Source organism: Haliotis asinina, chromosome 9, assembly GCF_037392515.1.
Source record: "Haliotis asinina isolate JCU_RB_2024 chromosome 9, JCU_Hal_asi_v2, whole genome shotgun sequence".
Lineage (NCBI taxonomy): Eukaryota > Metazoa > Mollusca > Gastropoda > Lepetellida > Haliotidae > Haliotis > Haliotis asinina.
In genome coordinates, this window is record NC_090288.1 from 19,350,808 (window position 1) to 19,363,258 (window position 12,451).

The following is a 12,451-nucleotide window of genomic DNA, read 5'->3' on the forward strand; positions in this document are numbered from 1 at the left end:
GGCAGCAGCAGGCCCTGATGGTCAACTGGTAAATTATAGTATTGCAAACACTGTACGGATAAACCCCCCTCATCATGCCCTTTTGTTCCAATTCAGCTCCAGGTGCCTGCTACATAATCATGGTGGACTACGTTTCTGTGCATTGGACTGCTCTTTGTCCTCCATTCTCCATACACAGAAAAATACATCATCATACGGCAACACTCAGCCAGCTGCAACAAAGGCAAAAACTAGTCTGACACACACAGTAGTATGCATGATGGGGTTCCTGCTACAAACCCCCATGTCGTGCCCTATCAGTACAGTCCAACTCTCAGTGCCTACTGAAAAATCATTGTGGGACTAGCTTTCTGTGTGTTGGACTACTTTGTATTTGGAGTAGTATAGTACATGCTCATTAAAGGCAAAAACACAACATTTAATTTTTTACTGGCCACATTGATCTCCCAATTTTTGTATCTGGTAATCATCATAATGAACCACAGCTCTGTTTTTGATGAAAATATGTGAAAGGACAATGTACCCTTGTTATACACATGCTTTATGCACCTGTGATATACACCTGCATCCTCAATATCTCCAGGATATACGTTCCGATAAGTCTCCACTATACCCTGGACGCATCTACGGCTCTGCCCGATAAATTTATTACCTCCCTTGACTGTCTTTTGATCCAATCAGGTGTCTATGCTGGGAAGTTGAGCGAACCAATCACAACTCACTTTCGTTTTTTGAATTATCTAAACCTTCGCAGTTGCGACTGCTACCTTTGTTGACACTGGCTATCGGTTGTAACGACGGCCTAGCTGATTGGCTACTGTGAGAAGGCGGAGCCAGGAAAGGGAGTTAATAAATTTATCGGGCAGAGCCGTTGATGCGTCCAGGGTATAGTGGAGACTTATCGGAACGTATACCCTGGAGATATCGAGGATGATACACCTGCGAACACCTCCATTTTACACCTTCATTATACACCAGTAATAAAAACATGCATTTTACCCAAGCATCAATATTATCTTGGAGTATTATACTCCTGGGGGATTGCTTTGTGTTACATAGCCTATCTATGACATTACAATAGTGCCAGTTTTAGGTTTGGTTTTGTCTTTTGACTTAATTATAATAGTTGGCATTTCTGGGGAAGGAAATGAAAATAATATGATCAGGTGAAAATAACTACAAAAGGACTGAATAATGCATAGCTGCAGATGAATATGCTATTGATTATGATCAGTGCAATATCCCATTAAGACTGTTCGCCCAGTGCAGTGATAGAGAATGTGCAGTACACACTAATGCTGACTGGCACTTTAGGAGTGCACAAACAATCACAACCAATGACATGTGTCAAAAGAGTCAGCGAGCCTGATGGAGATATTCTAACTGCTTGGACATTACTGTTTTAGGTTTATACCTGTATGACTACTGCTGTTACCGGGGAACATTTTCACAGCTTAACAACAGGTGTAATGGTGGCCAAAAATGGAAGGACTTTTCTTCAGTACTATTTAATCAGTGCAGATATGTTGTCATTGTTACAAATAAAGGAAAACATAAAAGGATAAGTGTTCCTTTATTCTTTTCCAGGTTTCTCCACTGTGGGTGAAATTCTGGAAATAGATAAAGGAACCTTTCATGTGTTCTCATACATGTTTCTTTGAGAGCATGTATATATCTAGTTGTGTGGTAATATCTTACACTTTTGTTTTTTCTCGTGTCTGTACTGGGAACAAAATCTCTTTTAATACATCTGAAAACACCAGACTAAGATGTCCCTTGATCAAGATTGGTTAAGATTACTGAACTGTTTCGTTCATCTGTCTATTCTATAACTGTTTCATATACCTCTATTTGTTGAACAACAGTAAGAAGGAACCTGTTTCAATCAAGGGATTGAACTGAAATGAAAAGAACTGATAAGTCAACAGAAGACTGGCAAATTTCTGAATGAGGGAGAACTCAGAAAGGTGATCATTACTCTTGTGGACTTTTGACATGTAAATCAGTTACACCTTGGGCATTCAAAACTAAAATATCAGGACAGCTGTACACAGAATATTAGTAAGACATTAGACCGTGCTATTGCAAGAATGCCTATGAAAAAGTACTACATGTTTTATTTATCAGATTCCAATGGTATATCTGAAGTTATATGATGCTAATTGTTAAATCCACTCAAGATAATACAATGAAGATACCAACTTTGTCAGTTGATTGAATGTGTATATGTATGTTGTCACCGTTTTGGGTCAAGGGACTCAGTCACTGACCTTGGTCGTACAGAGGAACATGAACATCTCATTTATACTTGAATGGAGTTTGAATATATGTTTATGTCCTTGTTTAACTCTTTTGTCCATGAAATTATACATTACATATGTGTGTCTTAGTCTCTGTCCTTGGTTATTATTCTCTTCTCATGCCCATAAAAACAGCTGCTGACCTCGTGAAATGTCTATAATTATATAGTATGATAATAACATGTGGAGCATCATTCCAGCAAGTGTTGTTGGTATTGTGTGGACTCCAGCATCAGGATCATCACTGAAATGGTATGAATGCTGAAGGAATCCTCAGTGAAGCCTAATTATACTCTCTCTGTGTCAGGAGGGATCATCTTGACTGATGAGGTGGTAAGGCCTGTTTGAAGACAATACCCGTTGAAGTGTAGGAAGATAGGGGAGGAGGTGGAGGAAATAATTCTCCCTATGAACAGTGGGATGGATGGAGGAAGCAATCCTCCCTGTGTACGGTATGTGGGTAGTGGAAGTAATCCTCCCTGTGTACAGTAAGGGGGTATGGGAAGCATCCCTCCCTGTGTACAGGGTGGGGGTAATTGAAGTAAGCCTCCCTGTGTATGGAGTGGGGGTGGTGGTAGTAATGTAGGTGGGGGTGTGAGGGATACTGTAATCCTCCCTGTGTACTGTGATGAAGCAGGGGAAGTAATCCTCCCTGTGTATGATGACAGAGTGGGGAAAGTAATCCTCCCTGTGTACGGTGTGGCGGTAGGGGAAGTTATCCTGTGTACAGTGCAGGGATGGTGGGGGTAATTGAAGTCTTAGCCTCCCTGTGTATGGGGTGGGGGAAGGGAAAGTAATCCTCCCTGTGTATGGAGTGGGGGTGGTGGTAGTAATGTAGGTGGGGGTGTGAGGGATAGTAATCCTCCCTGTGACAGTGCGGGGGTAGTCGTAGTAATCCTCCCTGTGTACAGTGCGGGGGTGGTAGTAGTAATCCTCCCTGTGTACAGTGCGGGGGTGGTGGTAGTAGTAATCCTCCCTGTGTACAGTGCTGGGGTAGTAGTAATCCTCCCTGTGTACAGTGCTGGGGTGGTAGTAATTCTCCCTGTGTACAGTGTGGGGGTGGTGGTAGTAATCCTCCCTGTGTACAGTGCGAGGGTGGTGGTAGTAATCCTCCCTGTGTACAGTGCGGGGGTGGTAGTAGTAATCCTCCCTGTGTACAGTGCGGGGGTGGTGGTAGTAGTAATCCTCCCTGTGTACAGTGCGGGGGTGGTAGTAGTAATCCTCCCTGTGTACAGTGCGGGGGTGGTGGTAGTAGTAATCCTCCCTGTGTACAGTGCTGGGGTAGTAGTAATCCTCCCTGTGTACAGTGCTGGGGTGGTAGTAATCCTCCCTGTGTACAGTGCGGGAGAGGTGGTAGTAGTCCATCCTGTGTACAGTGCAGGGGTGGTGGTAGTAGTCCTCCCTGTGTACAGTGCAGGGGTGGTGGTAGTAGTCCTCCCTGTGTACAGTGCAGGGGTGGTGGTAGTAATCCTCCTTGTGTACAGTGCAGGGGTGATGGTAGTAGTCCTCCCTGTGTACAGTGCGGGAGAGGTGGTAGTAATCCTCCCTGTGTACAGTGCAGGGGTGGTGGTAGTAATTCTCCCTGTGTACAGTGCGGGGGTGGTGGTAGTAATTCTCCCTGTGTACAGTGCGGGGGTGGTGGTAGTAGTAATCCTCCCTGTGTACAGTGCAGGGGTGGTGGTAGTCCTCCCTGTGTACAGTGCTGGGGTGGTAGTAATTCTCCCTGTGTACAGTGCGGGGGTGGTGGTAGTAATCCTCCCTGTGTACAGTGCGAGGGTGGTGGTAGTAATCCTCCCTGTGTACAGTGCGGGGGTGGTAGTAGTAATCCTCCCTGTGTACAGTGCGGGGGTGGTGGTAGTAGTAATCCTCCCTGTGTACAGTGCGGGGGTGGTAGTAGTAATCCTCCCTGTGTACAGTGCGGGGGTGGTGGTAGTAGTAATCCTCCCTGTGTACAGTGCTGGGGTAGTAGTAATCCTCCCTGTGTACAGTGCTGGGGTGGTAGTAATCCTCCCTGTGTACAGTGCGGGAGAGGTGGTAGTAGTCCATCCTGTGTACAGTGCAGGGGTGGTGGTAGTAGTCCTCCCTGTGTACAGTGCAGGGGTGGTGGTAGTAGTCCTCCCTGTGTACAGTGCAGGGGTGGTGGTAGTAATCCTCCTTGTGTACAGTGCAGGGGTGATGGTAGTAGTCCTCCCTGTGTACAGTGCGGGAGAGGTGGTAGTAATCCTCCCTGTGTACAGTGCAGGGGTGGTGGTAGTAATTCTCCCTGTGTACAGTGCGGGGGTGGTGGTAGTAATTCTCCCTGTGTACAGTGCGGGGGTGGTGGTAGTAGTAATCCTCCCTGTGTACAGTGCAGGGGTGGTGGTAGTCCTCCCTGTGTACAGTGCTGGGGTGGTAGTAATTCTCCCTGTGTACAGTGCGGGGGTGGTGGTAGTAATCCTCCCTGAGTACAGTGCGAGGGTGGTGGTAGTAGTAATCCTCCCTGTGTACAGTGCAGGGGTGGTGGTAGTAATCCTCCCTGTGTACAGTGCGGGGGTGGTGGTAGTAATCCTCCCTGTGTACAGTGCAGGGGTGGTGGTAGTAATCCTCCCTGTGTACAGTGCAGGGGTGGTGGTAGTAGTCCTCCCTGTGTACAGTGCAGGGGTGGTGGTAGTAATCCTCCCTGTGTACAGTGCAGGGGTGGTGGTAGTAGTCCTCCCTGTGTACAGTGCAGGGGTGGTGGTAGTAATCCTCCCTGTGTACAGTGCAGGGGTGGTGGTAGTAATCCTCCCTGTGTACAGTGCAGGGGTGGTGGTAGTAATCCTCCCTGTGTACAGTGTGGGGGTGGTAGTAGTAATCCTTCCTGTGTACAGTGTGGGGGTGGTAGTAGTAATCCTCCCTGTCCTTGTGTACCATTGGGAGGGGAGAACAAGATTCTGACATATGATGTCCTCACACAACTTTACCTCTGTTAGTCCACTTTTGTTAATGAAGTTGTACACTTGGAATGTGTACAGTGAATGTGATCAGGGGTGTCACATTCAGCATGCACACCTACACACCAGCATTGAATATCACAGCCGATGAATGGGGGAAATAATCAGACATTGCTTTGGCATGCCTCCAAATTACGATTAACTTTCCAAGTTCCTCTGGAGTCTGTTTGTTAGAATGTACATTTACCACCGATGTGTTATGTAGATTCTGACATCAGTGCTGAGACAACAGGTCAGAATGTGGACATAGTAAGTATTCAATCGATGACTGTAACCCAGTATGTGCAATGATAATGAATCATAGACTCAGTAATGGCTAGTCATTGTAAGATGCTGAATGTAAACTTCTGACAGCATCATGCATAAAGGAGTGACTGTAAAGGCTTTGCAGTTATGGTGTAAATAACAAACAGGAGATTACTGAAAGTTCTTTATGATCTATCAGGTAATAGAAGCTGACTGCGTCCCCATCTTGCAATGAGAGGCTCTGTCAGGTAGGATTATCATCTCCATCATGCTAGTTAACTCTACCTGCCTCACTGAACTTAATGATCGACATATAAGCCAGTATGTTTCATTTGTTGAGGTTCCCTTGAGATCAGTGTGCCATATAACACTAGCTGGATAGTGATGCATTATAGATGCTTGTCCCCTCTTTCTGTAGCTGGCTGTGTTGGAAATGGCTGACTCAAAGAAGCTTTGCACATAGGAGCGGGTGGTTTCAGAATGCAGAATGCAATCAATGTGTTTTGTTGACAAAACAAATCTACCCAAACTGCTTTGTTTGCAAAGTAAGGAATTCCACACACTCCTCACCTAATTATCTGACTTCATCCATAGGCAGTCCTGTTACTGGTCCATTTCACTTTCCAACAAGACCAGTGGCTGTATTATTACATGTTGATTGTTTGCCAGTGGTACAATCCAGTGAGAGAGACAGGCAAATGAGCCCTATTGTCCTCTAGAAGCTTACCTCACTGATCCAAGTTGGAGGATAACCCTCAGTCATTACAAAAGTCAGATTACCTTAGTGTGGCATGCGCAGACTTCTGTGGGTAAGGTGTAATCAGAACTTCTGGAAATTGATCAACAAGAACTTTGTCAACACAACATTTGTCTTGTGTTTCTCCACTGTGTGATAGGGGAAAACTTATATTGTAGGTAAGTCACCATGGGTCACTGAGTTAGGAATGAAGCAGAACTTATTCACTAAGTTGCAACTGTTGTCAGCTGGCTTACAGGTTTATTTACCCACCAGTGTAACAACTGACATTCATCAATCTACCTCCTATTGTTACATTTATTTATGGATTCTACACATTCAGTGGAAAATAAAATGTTTAACCTTTTCTCAAAGTTAATCAAACTGGGTCTTTCTGTTGACATAGAGCAGACTTTGTGTAAACTTTCATTCGAATCCACATATTTTAAAGTCCGTCATATTATTATTGCATGAACTGACTTCAAACAATGCTATGTGTATGTAGGTGTCCATGACTACATGGCAGATATTTAATATAATATGTTTTAATGATACTAATAATGTTCCTTGATTTGAGAATGAGGTATTGAACTGTGTCAAAACAGATCTAGACACAGTTTGAAGAAATTAGAAGGCGCCAAGCCATCAGTTATCATTTTACCCAGTGACAAGGGACAGTATCTTGTAATACTGTGTTTAGCTGCATTTCTCATCCAAGCTGAATTTGTTGCTGTTATGTAACTTTATGTGAAGCCACATCTGGTGTTGCTTACACCAGACAATGTTGCAGTGATCAGTCCAGATACCATGTATGAACACTTGTTCACGGATTACACATGTCTCAGTCAGTATTTTACCAGGCTCCTGGGAGTGTGTTGTGTCAGTCCTCAGTGCTGCAACTGACAACCACAATACAGTCACCCATGAAAACACCTGAAGTACTGTCCACCTTATGAAGACAAACAAACTGACTGTGGGTGTCTGTCAGCCTTACTTTGTTAATACATGTCTAACACTTGATGTTGAGCTGAAGTTGCCCTTATCACACCTTTACAGATCCAACACCTGATGTTGAGCTGAAGTTGCCCTTATCACACCTTTACAGATCCAACACTTGATGTTGAGCTGAAGTTGCCCTTATCACACCTTTACAGATCCAACACCTGATGTTGAGCTGAAGTTGCCCTTATCACACCTTTACAGATCCAACACTTGATGTTGAGCTGAAGTTGCCCTTATCACACCTTTACAGATCCAACATCTGATGTTGAGCTGAAGTTGCCCTTATCACACCTTTACAGATCCAACATCTGATGTTGAGCTGAAGTTGCCCTTATCACACCTTTACAGATCCAACATCTGATGTTGAGCCAATGTTCCTAACATGCCATCTGGCATCACACTGCTATTACTCAGTGGGTGTTGTAGGTAAACACCCACTCATGGAAGACATGTTTTGCAATATTGCAGTCTGATGTTCCTCTTTCCTCAAATGATACACAAATGTTTAGATAACCACAGGCCCAATACACACAGGTGAATACTTTACATTCACAGTACTAATGCTTTATGCTGAATCTAAAACTTTAGAGTGAATTTGAAAATATTTTTCTGAAATTTGTTTACACAGTTTTTATGTTTTTCAATGTGTGAAGGAGGAAGACATTGACTCCTTCTTTGGCAGCAGTCCAAGGGACATGCAGATCACCAGCCACCTATGATGATAAGTTAAGTTTCACTGAAAACTCTGGACCTAAAACATTGAATAATTGATTATATATTGACAGTAGTATACATAAAGAACTCGATATCTGGCTTCTCAAGTGAAATCTCTTGAGATTTGAAGTAGGTGAATCAACAATGCTTGTTTACATTTCAATGCATCAATTATTGAGGTGTGCTAGCTACCAAAGTTATCAGAACAGTACTAGTCTGTCTGTAGGGAGACATAGTCAACATCAGGATAACAACAACAGGCAAGTGTGAGTATGTGTCTAAATTAAATTTATCGTATTTCAAAATTTCATAACTAATGTGGTTCATCTAAATATGATGATCCTAAGAGAATATATTCCAATTGTATCTATTTATGTGACACAAGCCCAGTATGGACCTCTTCATACATTGTTGTTCAAATCAGAAATTAAGATATTCTTTCATATCACTGAAACTAAACTTGTTAAAAAATTAACAGCTGTTTCTTTGTTTGCCTGTGCATGACTGCCATAGTGGAAGGCAGTAGGTTTGTCTATTTTGTCCTTGTTGCATGAAAACATGACATCTAACCAGAACAGAATATGAATCTTTGAGATCAGTGTTTCTTTGTATAGAGTTGGATTAAAATGATTGACAAACCAGTCTTCCTGTTGAAGAAAGAAGGATAGACAAAAAGTGGAAACCTCAAAGAATATTTCTCAGGGACTGACAAGCAATAAAGATGTGTTTTTGAATGGTTTTTATGCATTTATCTAGTTTGTCTCACAGTAGCTCAACCACATTATTTTTCCATCCAGGACTTTCTGTACTGCTAAAGCTCCAGATGAAACAAGAATTTCCTCAGGTTCAGGTTCTATATCTCACTGGAGCTCCTTTTCAAATTAAAATTTAAATTCAGCCATTTGTTTGTATCAGATTTATATGTATAAAGAGACTTCAGTGTCAGTCTAACATTCACGTTGTTACCTTCAACAGCTTTAGGTTGTATACACTGGCATCAAAACTGCCATATGAGACCAGAGAAACTAAATGATTTTGATGGAAACAAAGAACTCTTTTTAATTTGAGAAGAAAACCTAGGAAGGTGGGAGGTTCGGAACCTGAACATATATCTAGTCTTGCATTATTCAGGGCATTAGCACTGCAGTAAAGGTTTGCTCGATGGAATATTGTTTAGGGATTGTCAGACAGACAATGTGCGTCCATGTTTTCAACTGGTATCAGGCTCCATCTGAGTGGCTCTATACTCTACCTTCTTAGTGTCAGTGGTGTCAGATTACAGCGGGATACTGAACAATTGGACACAATGTATGTGAAGCATTGCATGAAATTCTTCTGTGAATACTCTGAAGTATTGTCCATAGATTATAACTATGACTCTTCATAAATCAATGAGTAGGTGTTACTCTTCATTCCTGGACTGGACAGCCAACATCAAACAGAGGATACAGGATCCATTTGTTTGCCTTACTAAGGTACACAGAGGTTCCCTGCTGGATGTTGTTGTTGGAATTAAGGTATGTGAAGACGCAGGTTATGTTGCTGTTGGAATTAAGGTATGTGAAGGCACAGGTTATGTGAAGATGCAGGTTATGTTGCTGGAATTAAGGTATGTGAAGACACAGGTTATGTTAACGTTATTGTTGGAATTAAGGTATGTGAAGACACAGGTTATGTTATTGTTGGGATTAATGCATGTGAAGGCACAAGGTATGTTGTTGGAAGTATGGTATATGAAGACACAGGTTATGTTATTGGATTAAGGTATGTGAATACACAGGTTATGTTATTGTTGGAATTAAGGTATATGAAGACACAGGTTATATTGTTGGAATTAAGGTATGTGAATACACAGGTTATGTTATTGTTTGGATTAAGGCATGTGAAGACACAAGTTATGTTGCTGGAAGTATGGTATATGAAGACACAGGTTATGTTATTGGATTAAGGTATGTGAAGACACAGGTTATGTTGTTGTTGGAATTTAGGTATGTGAAGGCACATGTTACGCTGCTGTTGGAATTTAAATATGTGAAGACTTACGTTATATGTGGGTAGGTACAGTTTGTGATGTAAGTGTATCATTAGCTCCCCATCAGTAAGTGTTTGGACTGCCCCACAACACACATAACACAGCTTGTTCTTTTTTGATGTTTGGTCTAAATTGTTTGTTCAAATTAACAGTTGGAACTGAAAAGGCCCCCGAATTGAGTTAGAACCAAATTTTATCACCACTTCCGTGTATGACTATGAATACAGTGCCTGTGTATCAACCTGTGTCACAGCAGCTTTGTTCTCATCAGCTTAGGAGCCTTCACACCTGTCAATCAACATGTCTGTAACAAGGTATGACTCCGTTATCTGCCCACTGAGTTACACGCAAACACACGCCTCATTTATCATAGTTTTCTCTTATTCCTCACTATAGCAACAGAGTTAAAATAATTTAAATTTTATCATATCTACCCAATTTTGTCCCTTAGAACTGACTTTGATTGTGAGCATATACAACTTGTACATGAAAGATAACCTATAGGTGAGCTAGATGATTCAGGGTGAAATGTTTTATAATGAAATACATGCATTCTCCCATACTTGAGGGGAGGAATTTTTTAGGTGAACAAGGATATATATATATTGTGAAACAGTTTTCAACACAGTTGTCAAAGAACAATACAGTGGATATATATTCAGTTGTCAACATTTTTAACAGAATCTGTATCAGATTTGGAAAGGAATAATATGAAGACTGCATCATATGCACAGGTAGGAGTAATTGCTTCCTTCAAGTTGACATTTACTCTCATATACATTGTGTTATTAGTAGAACAGTTTCACAGTTCCCGATTAAAAGCATTTTGTTAATCACTCCCATTAAAAGTTTTTAATGACGGTTTAATGTCAAGTTTTATACCCAACATTTATTACTTCTACAATATCTGAATCTATGCAGGGTGAGGACGGGCACATTGTAAATCAGGAAATTGTTGCTTAGAGTTTCAGATGGTTTAATAAATACTATTTCATAAATTTGCAGTTTTAACAACTGTTAATTTTCTTACCATACTTTAGTCATATGCAGTAGTTAATGTGTGTTGTTATATCCCATTACACAACATGGAACAAGTCATGGTTTATATTGTCATGGTACCCTGTATACTGTAATAGTATAGACAGTCGTAGTGTATGTTGTTATGGTACATATAATCATGATACACTGTGACATGGTACATAAAATCACAGTATTTGGTGACATATTTTGTGTTAAGGCACTTAGTGGTATGTATTGTCATGGTACATATAATCACAGTATTTAGAGTGAAGGTATTTTCTGATAGGTATTGTCATGGTACATATGATCACAGTATTTAGTATTATGGTATTTAGTATTGTGGTGTATTTTGTCATGGTATGTATAATCACAGTATTTAGTGTCAGAGTGTTAAGTGGTACAATTATTGTTATGGTGCCTATGATATCAGTATTGTACCATGGTACATATAATCACAGTATTTAGTGTCATATATTGTAACATGGTACATATAATCACAGTATTTAGTGTCATGGTATTTAATGGTATATAATATAACATGGTACATATACCAGTAATCACAGTATTTAGTGTCATATATTGTAACATGGTATATATAATCACAGTATTTAGTGTCATATATTGTAACATGGTACATATAATCACAGTATTTAGTGTCATGGTATTTAGTGGGATATATTGTACCATGGTACATATAGTCACAGTGTTTAGTGGTATATGATGTCATGGTACATCTAATCACAGACTTTAGTAGTATATATTGTAACATGGTACATATAATCACAGTATTTAGTGTTTAGGTATTTAGTGGTGTATCTTGTCATGGTATATATAATCCTAGGATTTAGTGTCATGGTATTTAGTGGTACATATTATAACATGTTACATATGATCACAGTATTTATTGTCAAGGTATTTAGTGGTATATGTTACAGGTGTTGTTGCTTTGTTCTTCCACTGCTGTCAGCTGGCTTCCCCAGGTAGCTGTCTCACTCCTACTGTGTAGACTCCCCCAGGTACAGCAGCCCCTCAACATATATTGACTTGCACTTGTCAGTGGAGAGTATCACAAACACCAGATGAGTAGGATGCAGTCCATGGTAACAGCTCCCCTGTAGACTGTTGGGAGTACATACCGCTCACAGACTCATGTGGACATGAAAATAATCACCTGATAATTGTATTAGATTTATTCTTTACAGTTTAACTCTATTTTCAATTTTACAAGCTTGTACTATTCAGAGAGTCATGTCACTTCTGTAGAACATTTCAGGAGGATAAGTGCTTGTGTAATCCTACTTACTCTTGACGGTTATTATTTGTGTAAATATCATTTGGCTCAGCCAGTATTGACAGAAATGATAATAACTAAATTGATGTTGGCTGTTGTCAACATGGAAATGATAAAGTCAGCCTGTGATTCAGAGGA

The 12,451-nt window shown here is 41.0% G+C and overlaps 1 protein-coding gene across 1 annotated transcript; it reads right to left on the minus strand.

The window, feature by feature from the left end:
• Positions 1–2,603: 2,603 nt before the first annotated feature.
• On the minus strand, positions 2,604–5,192 carry LOC137297159 (uncharacterized). Its single transcript, XM_067829175.1, has one exon. The coding sequence runs from the start codon at positions 5,190–5,192 to the stop codon at positions 2,604–2,606; it is 2,589 nt and encodes an 862-aa protein (XP_067685276.1).
• Between the last annotated feature and the right edge of the window lie 7,259 nt (positions 5,193–12,451).

Bases quoted from the DNA above. Each gene is read 5' to 3' on its own strand.
- LOC137297159 (XM_067829175.1), bottom strand. From the start codon at position 5,192: ATGGTACACAAGGACAGGGAGGATTACTACTACCACCCCCACACTGTA.